Below are 20346 nucleotides of genomic sequence, written 5' to 3'. Positions count from 1 at the left end.
TTGTCCGTGAAGACCCGTACCACCTTGCCTTTGAGGGACGGAAGGAAAGACTTGAGGGCCCAAAACACTGCCCGTAGCTCCAGAATGTTGATATGCAACGACTTCTCCTCTGGCAGCCAAAGGCCTCTTGCGTGGAGACCTCTGGTGTGTGCACCCATCCTTCTAGGGAAGCGTCCGTTCTGACCGTCTCCTGATGAGTTGGGGTCTGGAAGTCTGTGCCCGCCGACACGTGCCGACACCCCACCACCGTATCGCTCGACAGAACATCTCGATACCTGGATCCAACAGGCGTCGAGGTAGTCTTGTAGTGGCCATATCCGTATCCTGCACAGTGGATCGAGGTATATGCATGACGATATCATGCCGAGAAGGGATTTGATGGACCTCACCCTTGCGATCTTCAGGGTCAACAGCCGTTGCACCTTGCCCAGGATGGCCCCCATCCTCTCCTCCGACGGAGACGCCAGGCACGACACTGTTGAGTCTAGACCCCAGAAACAGTGTGTCTTGCAATGGCATGTGAGCGATGGCGATCTCCCCCGATTTCGATTTGATGAGCCAGTCTTCCAGGTAGGGGTAAACGTGGATCCCTCGTAGACGCAGCTGCGCCACCAATGGTGCCAGGTACTTAGTGAAAACCCTTGGCGCTGACTTTAATCCGAAGGGAAGGGCCTTGAACTGATGGTGCTGCCCTTGAACCACAAAGCGCAGGAACTTGCGGTGTCCCTTGTGGATGGGGATGTGAAAGTAAGCATCCTCCAAGTCCAGCAACGACAGGAAATCCCCTTCCTCCAGCTATCCTAGCACATGCTGAAGGGTGGCCATCCGAAACTTCTGGGATCGGATGTACTTGTTCCAGCGGCGGAGGTCCAGGATAGGCCTCCAACCGCCAGTCGAGGACGTCGACGCATAGAAACCGGCAGACTTCCTAGCCGCCGAGACCACCAAATCCAGGGAAGGCTGTGATCTCAAGCACTTGGGTGCAGAGTCCGGCATCCTTTACTTTTTCTCGTACCAGTCGCTCTTCGCCGGGACCGAGTTCTTCATGAGGAACAGTCCCTCGTCCCAAATGTCATCCAACAGCGTGATAGACAGCACAGTCTTCCTCATAGCCTCTCGGTGCTGGTACAGGAAGCCTTCCTTTACCTCAGGAGCCAGTTGGAAAAATTCTGAGGCTCTAGAGATCATGGCATGAAACAAGCCAATCTCGTCGGGCGGCGAGGCTCTAGGCGGCGGAGACGGGAGATCCACTCCGCCGTCATCGTCCGTGCTCGTCGTTGCTGTATCCGGTTCCGTCTCGTCCCTCGGCAGAGATGAGGGAGGTGATGTATGGTAAGGAGGTGGGGGATGAAGTCTCTTGTGCGGGGTTTCACCTGACGGCCCAGGTGCCGCAGGATCTCCCGCCGGTGACAGGGGCATCCTTGTCCTGAGAACAGGGTGTGCAAGGCCTGAAGGATGTCCACCGAAATGTCTGCCGGTGGCGGCGGTGGCTGCAGCGGAGGGGACGGCGGCAGTGGCATAGTGTCCTCCGGATCCTGAACGTTCTGCTCCTCCTAGTCGGTGTCTTTGCCACTCTCCACACCTTTCTTGTCAGGGTCCCTCCCGTAGGACCTGGCCTCGAAGAACTTCTCGTCCAATATGGTTTTAAGAACAAAAAGTTCCTCGTCGGAGATGTCCCTGCCCTGCAGACCTACCATATCCCCCCCCCCCTCTTCTCGATCAGGGGAGACGGTTTCGGGGAGATGACCAGCATAGTCTTCACCGGTGTCTTCTCTACAGACAGAAAATATTATTCCCTCCTCGCCGGCAGGGAAACTCTTTCCCTTGAGGCTGTCTCTCCTGTGAACCCGCATCACCACATCAACAGCCTTCGCCAGGGATGCCACCACTCCTTCAATGGAAGTTTTTGCCGGTTGAAACTGGGCCTTCACGACCTTGGTCACGCTTGAGCCCTTCACCGTGGGGCCTTCACCGTGGTGAGGAGGGTCAGCGCCACACTCCCCTTAGGCCTTCTGGAGAAGCCCCAGACGGCTCAGTCGGAGAAGTTTACCCAGGTGATCCGGCTTCCTCTTTGCCGAGCCGGACCGCTGGCTCGCGGTCGAAGGTGCCGGAGACGCTGCGCTCGCCCTGGCCGCTGAGGAGCCCGCCGCAACGGCGCTCCTGGTGCCCGCTGACTCGTGGTGCTTTGCCTTCTGTTGGGCCCCCATCGACAGAGCACCCTCAAAGGTCTTAGAAGACCGCTCAGATTTCTTCTTGCAGGTGGGAGAGGCATGCTGCCGGGACTCACCCGTCTGGAGCCACTTGGTAAGCCGATTGTGACGGTCCTTCATGGTGCGAGGAGCCATATCCTTGCAGAACACACAGGCCTCCTCCATGTGCATCTCGTCAGTATGCAGGCAGTAGAGGCACAGTGAGTGACCATCGTCCAGGAAAATATTCAGTAGGCCGCATCCAGGGCAAATCCTGAAAGGAGGCATCGAGTCTCCTCTATCTTCAGCCATGTCCACGAGACGTAGGCCTCCAAGAATCTTCTGTAATCCTCCAAGAAGGGAACTCGATGAAAACTTCACCCTTGAGGGGCATAGAAAGATCCAAAAAACGGGTCCCCGTTAGTCAGATGATGGATCGATAGAGCTTGAGGCTCGATTGACCGAAAAAAGAGCAAAACTCTTAGAAAAATCGCAAACGCAGTAAAAGCTCGAGAGCTATAGCACAAGGACTCTCAACACTTGAACGTGCTGTAAAAATCTGAAGATGGCTGCCAGAGGAGGGGCTTAGGTAGAGGGCAGTCATTGGGTGGGGGCATTATGACCCAGAGACCAGTGATTGGTTGTTAGGAGAAAGACAGTTCAGAAGTGAAACTTAAACCGATTTTTTCTTTATTGAGGATTCCCAGCCTGACGACCGGGATTATTCATGAGCATGTGAATCCATGCCAGACCCCATGCTGGAGAAAGTGGCAGTATGACCAAGAGAAGAGCCGCAGAGGGGTTGGAGGGAGGGTTCGCATGTGAATACATACCAGACCCATGATGGAGAACAATAGTTCTAGGCAAGTAAATTGTTCCTTCTCCAGCATGGTGTCTGGCATGGATTCACATGCTCATGAATAACCAATACCTAGCAGTACAAGACAACCATGGGAGGTGGCAAGGTTCTACAGAAACAATCACCTCTGGAACAGACTCCCCTCAAGCAAACAGGTTGTGTAGAATTGCTTGGCCAACTCTGGACTAGTCTCTGGAATCCATGTAGTCGCAGTAGAATCTTGTGAAGGTGTGCGTGGACCTCCACGTAGCCGCCCTGCAGATGTCCAGCAGGGGCACACCAGACAGGAATGCCATTGCCACAGCAAGCTCTCAGACGGCCAGACAGCGGTCAGTTCTCCAGCCAATGACAGTGCATGATGCAGCTGGAGAGCCACCTTGAGATGGAAGCCTTGGACAAGCCCACAAAAAAAAAGTGTCCTTAGCCACCCCAAATACTGCCAACATAGGCACCCCTTCCAAGGCTACCTCGAATTCAATACCTACTCTGAAATCCACTCCTCCACCCAAACTTGACAGCCCTCCTTTCTACTTTCGCAGTCTCCAATAAAGAAGTTGAGAAAGTCACCCTCACTCTCAAACCCTCCAACTGCCAGGTTGACCGATGTCCAGCCCAAATCATAAAAGACGCTGCCCGTGAACTCTCACCCTTCATCACCAGACTTATAAACACCTTTTTCACATCAGGTACCATACCCAGCAACCTGAAACACTCCTGGTTCCTCCCCCTCCTCAAAAAGCAAACCCTGGATCCCTCCATCCCAACCAACTACCGACCCATAACCACTGTGCCGTTCCTACTGAAAATCCTGGACAAAGTAGCTTACCTACAAATTCAGCACCACCTGGAACTAAACCACCTCCTAGGAGTTCGACAGTCCGGCTTCAGACCACAGCATGGTACTGAGACTGCACTCCTAGACCTTAAGGCACAAATAGACACATTAAGAGATAAAGGCACGACTTCACTCCTACTACTCCTCGACCTTTCCGCCGCATTCGATCTGGTAGACCATGCAATACTTTGCAATCATCTGGTCACGGCAGCCTGCTTCTCCCATGAAGCAGTCGCATGGATCCAGTCCTCCTTAGATAACAGGACAATGTGAGTTTTCTCCCCTCTAGCAGCTGCAGACCCTGCACCTATATCATGCGGCGTACCCCAAGGATCATGTGTATCCCCCACCCTCTACAATATTTTTACAAAGCCCCTTTTCGATGATCTAGATGGTCTTGGTATCACCTACACTAACTATGCAGACGATACACAGATCCTCATCCGTTGACGGGAGATTATGACAAGGATTTGGCCTTTGTGAACAGAGTCTACCTCATCATCCAGGAATGGATGGCCTCCCACGGTCTATGCCTGAATGACGACAAAACCGAACTCCTCATTCTAGGCACTTCCTCCAACATCAAAAAACTAGGTCCCAACTATGACTCCTTCATAATTGACAATAACATCATTACTGTAGCCAAAACAGTTAAAACCCTTGGCTTCCACAGACTCCACGCTCACCTTAGGTAAACAAGTGAATGCCATGGCCTCAGCCACCTCCTATACCTGCAAGTTAATTAGAGCAGCCAAGCTCTTCCTCTCACCTAATAATTGCGTCATTCTAGCAAGGGCACTAATCCTGTCGAAACTAGATTACTGCAACGCCCTTTACATAGGCAGTAACAAATACATCACTGCCAAATTACAGACGCTCCAAAATAACACCCTGAGAGCCACCCTAAGCGTCCCCAAAAACGCCCATATATCAGACCTCAGGAGATCTACTAACTGGCTTACCACTAATGACAAAATCCTCCTCAAAACAGCATCCCTTACACACAAATGTCTTAACCACGCAGCCCCGCAATACCTTATAGAGAGATTCACCAGACATACAGCCTCTCGCCCCCTAAGAAAAGCCAACTCCAACCTTTTGTTAGTACCCAGATTCAAACTCACGAAATCTGGTGGGAGCAGCTTTGCTGCTAAAGCAGCACAATACTGGAACTCCCTCCCCACCTGCCCTAAGGGAAGATCTCCCCTTGAACAATTTAGATACAATCTGATTCAATGGCTTAAAGACCATGATGCCTAACCCCGTCTGACATCTAGGTTCTCATGTATATTCTGCATATTTGTTCTGCATTATTTTTGTCATAACGAACTCCTGTAAACTTACTGTATATATTTCTGTGATTCTTTGAAAATACATATCTACAGCATTGTAACCGTCGTTGTACCCCTATGTTTAAATCTGTAACCTGCAATTCAAGCTGAACAACCCTCTTTTTGCCTTCGCGCCCGAATACCCCTGGGTCTGGTGCGCAATATAAATAATAAAACAAACAAGGCCTTAAAGTGGTTCACAGGACCAAAGTTCACAAACAGTTGAGAAGACGTCCGAAAATTCTCTGTGCCCGTCACGTAGAACTTCAGGGCAAAAGCATCGTCCAGCGAGTGCAAGGCCCTTTCAGCTTGTGATGAAGGCTTTGGGAAAATAACAGGTAACAGCAAAGGCTTGTTGAGATGGAATTCCGACAGAACCTTTGGCATGAAAGAGGGGTACGTCCGCAGCACCACCCTCGATTCGTAAAGAGTCAGGTATAGCTGTTTTCAGGATAGGACCTGGATCTCACCTACCTTTCTAGCAGAAGTGACGGCCACAAGCAAAGCTGTTTTCCATGAGAGGAACGAGAGGGGCCTGATGCATAGGCTCAAAGGGCCCCATCAGCACCACGCTGAGTTCCCATGCCGGGCCAGGAACCTTCACGCGCGGCAAAGATCGAAACAGTCCTTTACAGTCCATTGATGAGAGGAACTCCTTGACAAGTCGGTGAGACCAAAGTGAAGATCTTCCTGGAAACCTTGTGTAGCAGGAGATAGCCGCCAGATGTACCCTGATGGAGGCATACGCCAGTCCGGCCTTGGCCAAGGATAGTATGTAAGAATCTGCGGGGCCATGACCCTCAGAGGGGTAATCGTCTGAGACCGGCACCACGTAGCGGAATGCTTCAACTTGTGACTGTAGCACTTCAAACTAGACGACGCCCTGGCCTTGGCAAGGACCTCCCTACAGTCCGCAGGCAGCTCATATCCTCCAATCTCTAGGGCTGCAGGAGCCAAGCCCTCCGGTTCAGCGATCCTGGGCCGTGGTGAAGGATTGCGCCTCCTTCTCGGAGGAGAAAATCCAGAACCACTGGCAGCTTGACCGTAGGCAATGCTGACAGGCTGAGAAGGTTCAGGTACCAAATCTACCTCAGCCACGCCAGGTCGAGGAGTATCATCCTGCATTGGCACTGTCGCAGTGTGTCTCCATCCTAGACCAATCATGTCAGTGAAGAATGACTGAACTTAACCTCCTTCATGGAGGTTCAGGGCTACCAATCAGTCCTGGCCTGAGTATCATGATTCTGCTTAGATAGGCCCTGCCCCCTTCCCTAGTTAGTTGAAGCCACCGCCAGTTTCTGCCATGTTTTGTTGTGGGGCCGAACCGACCCCTGCCGATGGCATGCTGCCAGCCACCGGGGCTGAAGACTTATCAGTTGCCCCAATCCCCCACTAGCAGTCCGGCCCCCGAAAAGTACGCTGGCGGCGGCAGTCCAATGCTGCCCTGTATGTTTATCGACGAGGTCCACGACTCCAGCGCAGCTCCAGCGGTCCATCCAGGCAGTGCATCCATCGTCCGCTTCAGTCCCTTGGGCTGCTTCTCTCTGGTAAGGGCTTCAGGCAGTGTGAGTGTGCAGTGTGGTGTGGTTGCTGGTTCCCCTCGCATGGCCGTTTACACACAGCAAGAAATCCATAAAGGAAGAGCTACTCTCTCAGCACTGAAACCCTTATTGACTTATCCGTCTTCCCAAAATGAGCACAAAGCATTAGAAGTAAAGCAGAAGCCTTTACTTGCCTCCAAAAAGTTACATCAGGAGTCAAAACAAAGCAAAAAGAGAGGGTGTCCCATGGAAGTCTGAGAGGAAAGCAGAAAAAAGAAAATCTTTCCCAATAGGTATTGTGAGAAATCTGAGGGCGTCTTCACTTCTTTCCCCAAAATATCCTCCTCTGAGGTGGCCAGGGAAAGGCTGTCCCTGGGGGTGGATATGCGAGGAAGGATCACCTGGGAGGAGGAGACTTGGGCAGTGGGGATCAGACACCCTTGGGTGGGACAGGGTATCCCCCATTTCCCTTTCATCAGGAGTTAAATGTCCCCCAGGTTTTTATGTGTTATTAACAATGCCTTCCCTATTGTGTTAGAAAACGGTTGCCCAATGTAAACCACTTTGGTACTGAGATGAGGACGAGACCACGGAGGAAGTCACATTCATTGTTTATTAACTCAAACTTGCATAAACACCAATCTAGTACTGGGACGAGGAAGAGGGGTGCAGAGTACCAATACCATTCTGGAATCAATGCAAATAGCCTGTGCCTGGAGCCAAAGGGATGGTATATACGGCCCTCTCAGGTGAGACTAATGGAAAATCAGGAGAGACGAGGAACACAGGAGAGAAGGTGCGTGCTGAAGAGTCATTGCAGCAGAAGCCTAGTGTGGCTGGCGTTGTCGGCAGGTCTTTGGTGGCAGGGTCAGGCTGCCGACCTCCACTCCCTCTCCGGTACCTAGAGGTGTCAGGGACGCAGGAAGGGGGGGCTTGTGGAGCCAGAAACAGCTGCAATAAAGCGGAGAAGAGCACACCAAGACAGCATACCCGTTGAGTCAAGCAAGGATGAATGACTCCGAGACGCTGTGGTGCGTGCCACTTGGTGAAGGAAGGTCGGACCGCTCGTGAGTGAGCGAGCGACAGCGGAGGAAATGTGATTGCTGGTCCAGAAAATGTAAAGCACTGGTATTTAACAGCTACGATGATGTGACGGTTGTTTAACGGTGCGGCTACTGAATACCGAACTGTAGCAAAATTGGGAAGGCCGCTGAGAGAGCTAGATAAGCAGTAAACATGACAACTTGAAATTGAATGAGACACCTGTGAGCAGGGTGCAAATTCCCAGCAGGAAAGGGAAATGGACATTTGCAGTTATGTTCTGAACATGAATGAGCTGCAATGTTGAATACCGAACCAAAGGAAAGCAATAAGGAGTAAATGCCACATGAGTGGAAAGCAGAGAAGAGCATTCCCTGATACAAAGGAACTGAGAGTCATGGAAACTAAAGAAAGCAAGCATTGCTAATGAATTTAAAGAACTCTGAATTGTACAAATTGAGGAAAAGCAAGCATTGGCGAGAGCCATAAGGGAACGAGGAATGCTCCAAGTGAAAGTTGATATGAGGCAATATTATGAGAAACCCTGATAATTCCACAAGTGAATGGTGGCAAAACATGTGTTGAAAAGAACTGCAAGAATACAAGTCCAATACCACTGTTCAGCTAAAACAGTGGTGGTGTAGTTGTGGAAAAGAAGCCAATCAGGTGTGTTGGTTGCATGACCTGAAATGGGTGGACTGTGGGGTACGACAACTGTGCGTAGACAGTACACCCTACTAAAAGAGAAGCCACTTGACTCATCTATAAGTTTGTTGTTGAATATCCAGAGAAGCTTGTACATGGTGAACTTAAAGAGTCGAATTTTATGTATTGGTGTAAGCCTAAAAGCTGGGAAGAATCCTGAGGAATTGTGTTGTAAAAACAGTGAGAGACTTGAAAGCTTGGGGAAGGCAACCTGTTGTAATTGAGCAGGAACTATTTGGAATCCTGGGGAAGGGAGAACCCTTTCCGACTAAGAGCTGAAAGAAGCTCTGAACCTTTGTTTGAACACTTTAATTTGATGCCGACATGCCTACACAGTTTGAACAAATAGATGTGAGGGCAAGTATAGGTTTTGGACATAGACTTATTTACTTTGGACTTCCTGTCACAGACTATCAGTTTTTAGTTAGGTAGGGATATCCCCACCTTAGCAATATGGCATGGTAGGCTTTACCCTAAACCTCTTGGTGATTTTAATAAAAGTTTGTAGTCCACCTTTACTGTGCTGTCTGTGTCTACTTCCTGATGCCTTCACAGTATATACATAAACATAGATATTTATAGATCAAACAATAGACAGGCTGCGGCACAGAACACAAGATTTGGGAAATATTAACGTACTTGTCGAAACTTGCTTGCGCTAATCCAGCAGTGAAGGTGCTGTCTGCTACAACCTGTGCAAGCCTGGCCAGGGCTTCTGCGGCCGCACACCTCAACAGTGGGCTTGTGCTTTCCAAGGCCCCAAGTACCAAAGCTAGTGCTGGCTTTCGGAGCTCCTCAGGCCCAAAGCTTCCCTTGCAGCTCATCAGGTGCTGAAGCAGACAAAAAGGTGGAGGTTAATTCATCAAATAAATAATTCTGCTTCAGCCATTTTACTTGCATACAAAATACAGGAGATTTTTGACAATGGGTCCAGAGAACGTAAAGCGCACCGACACATTTTGTGAGGTATTGGGCCCTTCTACCATATTACCCTCAAATGCCTACTTATTGTCGAAGAGGACAGATTTTAAAGGGCTGTTTGTAGCACTGACTGGGACACACTCTACTGCACACTTCTCAGAATACGCAGTTACGCCAGAATAGGGTATTCACATTTTGTGAGGCCATGAGAATCCCATTGTAATATGCCACTCGGGGCCCCCAAAACTGCGCTGGGGTCTGTAAGGAACTCATGGTGGCAATAGTAAAGACAGACACAAATGATCACAGTTCAAGGGTGTTTATTAAACTGTATATGCAGGTTGGAAAAACACCTAATCTAAACCTAAATCTAAGACGGAGCATGCTACGACCAGCAAATAATAATAAGGCAGTCCCTGTGGCGTCTTGTCAAATAAAAGAGCCTGTACTAAATAACCTATTGCCAATCCTTACAACTAAATACAAAACGAGTGTGGGATAGTGTTCACAAGAAAGAAAGAAGTGTTCACAAATGATAAATCAGGATGTGGTAGACAGGGGTTCTCCTTCCCAATGTTTTGAGCACGGGACATGGCGGAACTCCTGAGCATAGCACACATTCGAGCTTTCGCAGCATGAGACAACAGTTCAGTTCTCAGGTAGCAGGGCCTTTGGTGGTTAAGTCTCTTTTCTACAAAAAGTCTCTTGCCTCCGAGAATCTGATGTGTTCAAAAATAACAAACAAAAAGTTCCTTTCCAATGTACGTTTGGTGATGGCCTCACCCCTGGGTCCACCTCTTCCGGCTCAGACCTGTCTCATACGTTTGCCTCCCTCCGTCAGGTTCACTACGGAAATCAATTCTCATTGGGTGACGGCTTTTCACCCCTGGATCCCTCTCTTCTGGGCTCAGACTCCTCTCAAATGTTATCCTCCCTCCGTCGGGTTGACTATGGCTTTTTCCAAACAATCTCAACTGTTGCATTCACAGGTTTGTTTTAATGTCTTTTTAAACAAACCACTGTGGCAATCCCTCCTTCGGGTTCACTGTTGTAATCACAATCTTTTTTCTTTTCTCTCACTTAGCTTTCCAATGGTTTTCCGGTCAAAGACTCATGTGTACAGAGCATTTTGCTATACCCCTCTATGCCCACTTTGACGATTTCCGGGTGGCTCTGCCAAGGCCTTCTGGTAACGGTAGTTTCAAGATATGCGGGATCAACCATTCTCTCAAGAGTGAGCACCCACATGGTGCCGAATCCCTCTGCAGCTGGTTTGCCCCTTAATGTTAACAGTTCTTTGCCCTTAATTTGCCACTTTGCGACTTTCGTTCAACAGTGTTTGGTTTCTTATCGGTTCTCCCCTAGACTCACCGGCTGTGATGACACCACTTGGCTTTTCATGTATCTGGAGTCCAGGACGGTACCACGGTAGCAGGCATCTCTCTCTGCCCTGCTTATCAGCATAGGCATGCTCCGTGTACTGTTGACATCTGCTACAACACACGCTGGCTATTGTTCGTGGTCTTACAATTCCTTGTGCGGAGTCTTTGCTGGTTGGGAAGGGCAAGGTCGCTTCTCTCCTTGTCACCCTCTCGATTCTCGCCACCTTTCTCTTCCTCTTGAACTGCCATGTTTAGATAGCTGTCTCGTCGTGCGGTCTGCCATGCTCGTCGTGTGCTCTCGTGCTCCACGTTTTATCCCTGTGGGGAAGGGAAAGGGCCGTCGGTGTGTGTGATTCTGGTCAATTGCCTGACTTTGCCAGACCCTTGTGTTGGGACATGTCAGGTTAACGGCTCTGATGTTGTTTGAGTATCCTACGTGGTAGGAAGAGGAAAGGTGTTATAAGAAGGGGGATACCACTTCCCACCCGGTGTCCCACTTCCACTCCGCGAGGGCCCCCCATCCAGGTAATCCTCCCTCACTGGTTCACCACCAGGAACTGGATCCAAAGCGATGCCCGTGTCCTGGTCACCTGAACGACAGATCCCTGGGGACTAGTCAGGGAGACACCTTCAGGATTCTCACAGGTTGTACCAATCTTTCTCTAATCACAATAAGATTTTTTTCAGGACCACTTCTGATGCATGTTTCTGAGAAGCTAACCTGATCTGCAAAGGTTTACCACAAGTCTAAGCAATGTCTGAGTCAAACCATCTAAGATCTATGGCATCAGATCCCAGGCAGGACGACAGGGTGTGGCATACAAATTGTGGTTGACCATGTCAAATGTTGCATAGTGGTCCAATGGGACCAGGAGGCATGGGTCACCCCTGTCCATGAGGAGTGCCTCGTCGATGACCTGGATGGCGGTGGTGCCCATGCTGCATCTTAATTCGAAGCTGGACTGGTATTCTTGTAGTAGGTAGTGTTTCTCATTTCGTGTAGATGAAATGTGACAGCCTTCTCAATCTTGCCAAATAAGTGTGGATGGAAATGCGGCAGCAGTTTGCCAAGTCATTGGGGTAGACTAAGGGCTTCTTTAGTATGAGCAGTATCTGTTCAGTGGGTATGCACCAGGGAAGATGAGTGAGGCATTGATAATATGAAGAAGAGGAGCTAGAGCCTTTCCTGTCATTTTCAAAATGGAGGCTGGGGTGATATTGCCCTTTTAGGTGGTGTCTTTGAGTGACCAGAGAATGTTTGTGGGTTTTTTCAGTGTAGGGGTCTTGAATTTGGACCATCTTGGTATATGGTGTGGTGGTATTGTAGGGGTTGTTTATGAGTAGGGTGTCATCAGTGCGACAACAGATCTTTTTGATTATGGCTGTGAAGAACGTGCTGATTGCATTTCTCTGTGAATTTGGGTGCTGTGGGCCTGGTAGGGGCCTATTGCAATGTTTGATGGCCTTAAAGAGGCCTCTGCTTTTGTTGGAGACTTCTGCTATGGATGCTGTGTAGTAATGTGCTTTGAATAAGTTGACGAGGTTCCTACGGAATTAGTGGAGACTTTTCAAGGTAGTGAGATCTTCTCTTAGTTGTGTTTTTCTCTAGAACTTTTCTTGTCTGCCGATGGCGCTTTTACTGTCAGTAAGTTCTTGTGTATAATAGGGTGGGGACAGAGTGTTTTTGTTGGTTAATGGATGTTGGAAGAATCAGAGTGCAGTTAGGCTGGTTGAGAAGAATATTAACGTCCGATATAGGAGTAAGAGTAAAAGCCAGGTTGGTAAGGTTTTCTTCAAAGGCATTCAAAGGGATGTTTTTGCGTTGTGGTGACTTCAGTTTTCTCAATGAGAGGGACACAGTGCTGGAGCCCGATAGGAGACCGTTGTATGGTCTGTCCAGTAGAGTTGTATAAGTGGGAGGCAGTTGATACCTGGTGATGGGCTAACTACCAGGTGTGGAAGGCTGCCTTTGGGGTGGGTGGGATCATGGATGTGGAGTGTGTCCTGGAGATCTAAGAGTGTCCCTGGTTTTCCTGGTTGTTTGCACCTCCCCAGGAAAACCAAGGAAGCACTCCTCCATCCCCTGGACACCCTTCAGATCCCTTGCACACAAAAACGAAATCACTAATCCCACCCACACCCAAGACAGCATGTTAGCAGAGTTTTCCCAAAGTCCCACTTGGAGGTAAGACTTTAGTAAGCTACCCCAGTGGTATTAGATCCCCCAACTCTTAGTATCAGTCCGTACTACTCAGAGACCTTGGTAGAGCGGCAAAGCAGTCAGAGTTATCTTAAGATGAGAGCTGTAGGCAAGTACACTGAACCTAGCTAGTAATTCACAAAGAAACACTTGCACATAACATTTATATTAAAGTTTATATTTATTATAGTTACACAAGTCACTGTTAAATACTTAGTATACTTTTCAATACTTTCAAAAGGTCACATCTTAGTTGGTAGTTGCTGAACGCAAACAGTTGTTACAGGAGTTTGACAGGTCTACCGTACTATCGGTAATAACGCGCACACACAAATTAATACAGTAATTGCATTTAGTATGCATACACATGCAAGATAGTGATTTCTGGGGAGGAAAACAGTTGGTTAGTGTTATCCTAGCAGAGCTTCAGGTTCTAGAGGTGGTTTCCCTGCACAGCAAGTCTTTTAAAGTCCAAAACGCAACCCTAGCTAAAAGGCAGTTCAGAGAGGCTTAAAGTCTTGAAAAGCAGCAGAAGTCAAACGTTCCTGTGGACACTTTCTAGTCTCAAGGAAAGAAGATACAAGAAGACTTAACCAATGTTGGAGACCCTATTAAAGGACTTGCTAAAGGGGACACAAGCAGCGGTTCGAGTCAGAGATAAGAGGAGGTTGCCCCACGACACCTCTTTGCACTCCAATGCTCTGGAGGGACTTTCTGGAATAAGTTAAGCAAGACCTTTTTCCCCATAGTACCTTAGGTTTGAAGAAAATATTTGTGGTTCATGATCTGCAATGTTGTAGCACTAGACCCGACTTCCGGATTCCTTGGTCTGATGACGAAAGGCAGAACAATGGACAGGATCTCTCAGCAGCAGTCTCGAGGGAGGACCTCTGGCACGACTTTCATCAACTTCTTTGGACACTCTATGGCTTTGGCGCCTTTTCTGGAGCATCAAAGGATGCAATTCGCCCGGTCAATCTTCTTTGGTTCCTGCAGTCCCACACACTGATGAGGTGGTCTGCTCAAGTTGGATTGGGTCTTTCGAGTGTCCTTGAGGGTTCAGCAAAGACTTGGATGCATACGGCCTTTCCACGATGATGCAGTCGAAATGGGCAGCAGGTCTCCTGTATTGGGGTTCCGCAGCTCTGGAAACTCACAGTACCTCAAGAGATGACTCAAATCAAAGTTTGTCTTGGGACTGGTTGTTCCCACCAGTCAAAGGGAAGGAGTTGTCCGCTTTGGAGTTCCTCTGTCGTACAGAACACGGGTCATGACAGCAGTGGTCGCTTCACGGTGTTCCAACAGGTCTTCAGGTGTCTCTGGTCGTCATCATCTTTGGTTACATCAGCTTCCAGTGGTCGACATGCTTTTCCAGGAGTCTCACCTTTTATACAGTTCCAGCACACACTTCTCTGCAATCCTCAGCAGTTTACAGAAATGTGCCTTTGGCTGTCCAATTATGACAGCCAGACCCCCAGTGAGAGGTAGTCCCATTCAGGTACTCTGGCAGACAAAGGAGAGGGGGGGGTGGAAAATTCCTCCCCCACTTCCTGCCTGGCCAGACACTCTGGAGCCTAGGCGGGGACATTCAAGGGATCCTGCCAAATTCAGAAAACACACACAGGTCTCCCCCTCCCAGAATGGTAGAAGAGCTGACAAAGAACAACCACACTAGTAATGGTGAAAAAAGAAGGCAGGCCCCAAGTTCGGACTTAGGTGCCCCTATTGCGCACTACCCAGGCTATGGACATAGCCTGCAGTGGACAAATTACACAATAGTTGGTAGAAGACGTACACTGCCACCATTCATAACTAGGAGATTGACTAAAAAGTCATAGGAGCAGAAAGAAGAGGGATACTAGGTATCCCGTTGGCACCCCACATTGATACTAAGTATCTCTCTATCATTAAGAGCTGTTTCTCTAGGATAAAGTAAAATAATCTCAAAGGAGGACCCCAAGGGTGCCCAGCAACAATGCCCATAAGGAGCTGTGTGCTGCAATAGTAAAATACAAATGCCTTTAAGAGTTATGGAGGAAAATAGACTCCATAGGATAGGTTCAATACAAAGAATAGAGTTCCAAAAGACAGAGCCCACAAGAATGAATGAGTGGAAAAAGGCTCCACTCATTCAGGATTTAAGAAAAAGCATCAGAAGTTCAGCAAAAAGTGCTGGGGATCTCACTAGGAGAGGGGATGAGTATACAAATGATAAATCTCCCTAACACAGCACTCTTCACATGGTCTCCAGGGAAGACAAGTGCATCGAGAGATACACAGCAGCAGACTTTGCGACATCCAGACGTTAGGAGAAGTTCACTATTCGTACGATGGATGCCAGATAAAGGCCCACACACGTCTGAGCTCCAGAATGATGATGTCAGGTGTGTAGGACTCATAACTGATTAGGGGTACACTTAAGGTTGGGCGTAACATGGAAGGTTTCCCCTGTAGACAAAAGTGCACAGCTTTGCCTTGAGGTAGTTCACTTGGGCAATTGTTGTCACAGAGGCAGTCTTTCTTCTACAGCCTCGTGCTTCCGATTCTTGGCTCCAGTGGTGAACCAAAGGAATCCCCCGCATTGCCTCTTCTGATATATAATATCCTAGGCTTAGGGGACCCAAACCCACGTGTACGAGAACCTGAAACGCTCAAACTTCGCAACATTTATCCGATCATGGACAGTCAGCTCAGGAAGAATCATGACCTGAAGGTTTAGGATGTATATTGGGGATGGCTGTAGCCCCTTATCCCAGCCCAGATATGTTGCATGTACACAAAGGCTACTTCCCAAGCTACAGCTAGAGCCTGCGAGGAGTGCCCATATATGGCAATTTCCTACCCCTGCCCAGAAGGAAGACAACCATAAGGACAGTTAAGCAGGCAGGGCTAAGGCAGCATGGGCAGCCATTCTGAGCACAGTAGTGCACAAAAGACAGCCACGTAGAACAAAAGTAAGGTTCATAGGAGTACACCCAAAAAGTGTAAAATAAAGTGGCCAATGCCATACCATTCTAGGGGCCAATGCCACCAGCCTGTCTGGGCTTCAGGAAGAATGGGAAAAGGCACATACAGTCACTTAAGGACTTAAACGGGGGACAGAGTCCCCATGCACTGGTAACCGCACAGACTCACTTACCAGTGCCCCCAGACCTAAATGGGTTCAGCCAGGTGGTACTGATATTTTTCTTTTAACAGACAAGTCTTTTTAAACAAGTCAGCGTTTCAGAACAGTCACTAAATAAGCTGTGTATCCCAATGATGCAGATGGGAAAGCTGCAAAAAGAAACATCTCTGCATACAGAACAGAAAGGATCCAGTTGGCGCATTCCAAAAGCAGATCCGTAAATGTTCTTTCTAGGTTTGGAACTCTACCCAGAACCTACCAGACATTTGCACTGAACACAGAAAGCTTCACTAGCTGCCCTCACCAGCGATGGCCCAGACCTGGAGCCTCACCTTCAAGAAGCTGAAGAAGGCTGATGCCACATTCATCTGCACGACCTGCTGCCGCAAGCCCTTCACCTGTTTCATGGACTCCAGCTGCTGTTCAAGGAACTGGGGCCTAAAGAAAGAATGTAAGAACAAATGCAATCCATCACCTGTGCTTTGTAAAGAAGCCCACACCCAGGCACATACACTGCAACTTTAATGATCTCAGGCACTCAGAGCATGGCTAATACGCGGTCTCCTCTGGACTCAATCCTGAGCATGCCTTGCCTGCTCTGATGAAGTCAGAGCATGCCTGGCAATCTCCCTGCTATGACCCACACATAGCATGAATTATGCATGGTTTCCTTTAAAACACCCCCAGACATGCAATGGGGACTGTATCCTTTGGCAAAGCCCAGAGCATGCCTTGTACTTTATCATCTTGACCTACCAAGAGCATACTCTGTCCCATCTGCTTATCCCACACACCCCTTTGGGAGCTTCTGTTTGCCCCAGGTGGCGTTCTCTTCAGCTGCTTGGGAACAAGATCTAGCAACTGACAAATGTATGGTGCACGTACCTGCACGTGTGTAGCACTCTTGGGAGCTGGATGCACATCCAACTTCTCAAAAAGGTCAAGGGCTCAGATAAGGTTATAGGGTAAGACTTTCAACTTAACAGCTTGAGGCACACGCCCAATCAGGCCAGAGTGTGCTGGCTCTCCTCCACCCCACACTACTAGGCATTGTCTGCTTGTGGGAAAATATGGGAAATGTGAAGCAGTGTCAGATTTTGTGAAACGTAAACCAATGCTTTAACTGCACGGGTGGCGTGTAAGACGTACCTCTGCGACTCTGGCACATGGGAGAACATAACGCCGAACAGGGATGCAGCAGCACGAATAACTGCCAATGATGGAGGTAAGGGTTTAGGAACAGGAGCTCCATCTGCAACTCGCTCATAAATGGAGTAAGGGTCGTACTCCATGCTTCCTGCTGGCATACCATTCCCAAGGCGAAGCTAAGGACAGGAAAAGAGGCGCAACATGAAAAATTCATTGGTTTAAGACTTACTTAACAAACAAAGAATGGTTCACAAAGCATTACACAAGGTGTGAAGGGACCTCACCACCAGGGTGTTACGGATGGCAACAACTGCTCACCCCACCCTTTCCCCAGTCTGGCCACAATTTAGCTGTAGTCAAGGAGGTCATGTACATTCATGTAAAGGAGACACAAATGAACCCTTTTGGACAATATCTAGCCCTAATATTTTTTTAAAAGTCCAGATTCCCAGACAGTGTAGCATATTTACATTGAAACCAATTACCTCTTTGATAGAAAGCTTTAATGTGCTATGTCACTCTCATCCCAAAATTAAATTGCTGGTTATAGAAATGCACACAATTATATACATTTAATGAAAAATGAGGTGAAATGATAAAATCATATTCACCTCAGTTTAATAATAAGGTACTGAATTGGAAAAGTTGGGTTCAGAGAGGCATTTTAACTAGTGGTGATGTGTGGAGTGGTTATAGGTCATGTGGTTATAGGTGATAGTTTCGAATCCTTTTGGTCGAATGCCAAAAGGATCGAGTCAATAGGACCGAAAAAAAGTGTTGAAACTTTTTTTTTTCTTTCTTGCTCTTGTTATAGAGAATGTGGTAGGATCATGTCCATAAAATTCACTACAGCAGTTAATTGAGTGTTCGTACCTGAAATTAGGTAGCTCCACCAATCTTCCATATTCCCGTTTTTTGGAGCAAATCTCCCAAGATGAAGTGAACGCTGAGCCGTTATTTTGTGGCATTCAATTATGAGAGGTTTGCTTGTTTCGACAACTGTCGCACAAAAGCGACATTTGTCACTGCAAGTCCCCGGGTCTTTTCTTCTCCATAGAACCTCATTGGTGGTATAGAGGTTTAGTCGTAATCTTAGGAACTGGTTCCGATGGTATCGGGAAGGAAATTTGGTGAGGTACCTCGGTGGTTCACCCACTTTGTGACTCGAGGTTCCTAAATCAATTGCCGATGATAATTGGATGCGTTTTTCTATATTTATTATCCAATACCAATTCCTAAATTTGACTTTAGCCACTTGCGGAATTTGCAAGACCAGAGACAAACTTATGTCAGCAGCTTTTAGAATCGCCAGTCATTTCTCCTCCCAGGTGTTTAATAAGAACGCTGATGGATCCAAGCTTTTTTTCGAGCAGTATTTGATACGGTTTCGCTGGGGGTGTTAGGCGCATTTTGCGTAGCGCTGTTATTGATTTCCACAATACAATGGAGTGTAAAGAGTCCAGACCAAGTTCATGTCTTATTGCAACCATGGGCGTACTTTGTGGAAGTTTCAATATTTTTCGCCAAAAGAGCCCCTTCAAGGTGGGCCAAATTTTTGCGTCAATGTTCCAACCTGCTTCGCTTCCAAAACAGATTGCTGGCACAACATTTTGTAGATAAAACGTTAATATTGGTTGAAAGGTGAAGAGCCCATAATTTGCGTGCAATTTTGCTCCTTGTTGTGCAAAAGTTTTCATTCGAGCTGTTATATCATTTGTCCAGCTCCATTCTCTTATTGAAATGTTGAAGGAAATTCCTAAATAGCGGATTGCTTCTACTTTGGCCAAACACTCATCTTGCACCATCCACCTGAAACAATTGTTCTTGTTGCCTGGTTTTGTGCCTATTGCAATGACTTGGGATTTCCTTACATTTATTTCTAGTTGATTCACGACTAGGTAGACATGCAATGCTGCCAATAATCGTTGGTGTCCAATTTCTGCTGAATCAAGTAGTACTATGTCATCTGAATAGATCATCTGGCTTAGGGGCTTGTCGTTAATATTAGGTGGAAAGGCCTTTATTTTTTCAAACGCCACTGGAAGGTCGGAAATAAAGAGTTTGAATAGCAGAGAGGCCAGGGGGCAACCCTGTTTTACACCCTTGGATGTTTTTATTTTATCAGACAAGGCACCTTCAGCATTTAGACACACTCTAATGTTGGTGTTGGCATATAGTGCCATCAGTGTGGAAAGTAAGTCCAGGGGGCATCCCCAGTTTGTGAGTTTTTTCCACAGTAGCTCACGATTGATACTGTTGAACGCCTGTTTCAGGTCGACGAACGCAAGAAAGTATTTTTTTGCGTCGTAAGGTTTCCAGTTTCGCCATGTTTAACAGTAGCAGGTTGAGCTCCCCTCCAACGCCATTCGTAAAGCCCGTTTGTCTTTCATCAATTATATTAGCACTGTTGGCCCAGTTTGCGATTTTCTTCTGGAGAAAGGAGGCAAATATTTTCCCTGTGGTATCCAATAGGGCGGTAATTTATTGGGTCTTCGCGATTCCCTTTTTTAAAGATTGGCACTACGACCGCACTTCGCCAGGAATCTGGGATTTTTGATGATGCTGCTATTTGATCGAATAAGACCTTGATGAATTTCGCCCAGTTTTCCTTGTTAGCTTTTAGCATCGAGTTCGAAATGCCATCGGGCCCTGCTGCTCTCGATGTCTTCCAAGGGTTCAGTTACTGACCACTCACAAGGTGCAGTTGTTACTATTGGAGTGTTTACTGCGTTTTGGATATTAAAGACGTTGATGTAGTGCTTTACCCACTCTGATTCGCTTACACCATTTGATAGCGCAAATGCCTGGGTTAAATGGTCGGAGTTAATAATTTGCCAGATGTTTCGGCTGTCATTCTGAATTATTAGTTTTAACATATGCTCAGCTTGTGTTTGTAGCAGTGTCCTATTAAACTACTTTAACCAGTTTCGGTAATCAAGACGTCTCTTAGTCATCAGAAGATGTTGATTTATTCCACCAGCTCTCTTTAACAGTCTCAGATCCTTTTTTAGGGATTTCTTCGCCTCATTTAGAACTGGGTTGAAAGGGTGTTTGCTCTTTGGTATT

The 20346-nt window shown here is 47.7% G+C and overlaps 1 protein-coding gene across 6 annotated transcripts in view; it reads right to left on the bottom strand.

Moving 5' to 3' along the window:
• The window catches only part of HEATR5A (HEAT repeat containing 5A), a 704366-nt gene that overhangs the window by 358038 nt on the left and 325982 nt on the right, over nt 1-20346 (bottom strand). For all 6 annotated transcript variants that reach the window (XM_069638471.1, XM_069638476.1, XM_069638475.1 and 3 more), the window contains exons 16-18: nt 17281-17456; nt 16464-16569; nt 9141-9331 (exon numbers count right to left, since the gene is read on the bottom strand). In XM_069638471.1, the coding sequence (XP_069494572.1) occupies nt 9141-9331; nt 16464-16569; nt 17281-17456 (473 nt within the window). The remainder of the gene's footprint in view (nt 1-9140; nt 9332-16463; nt 16570-17280; nt 17457-20346) is intronic.

This window comes from Ambystoma mexicanum, chromosome 14, assembly GCF_040938575.1.
Source record: "Ambystoma mexicanum isolate Mex_15411 chromosome 14, UKY_AmexF1_1, whole genome shotgun sequence".
Taxonomy (NCBI): Eukaryota; Metazoa; Chordata; class Amphibia; order Caudata; family Ambystomatidae; genus Ambystoma; species Ambystoma mexicanum.
This window is presented reverse-complemented; position numbering and strand designations above follow the sequence as displayed.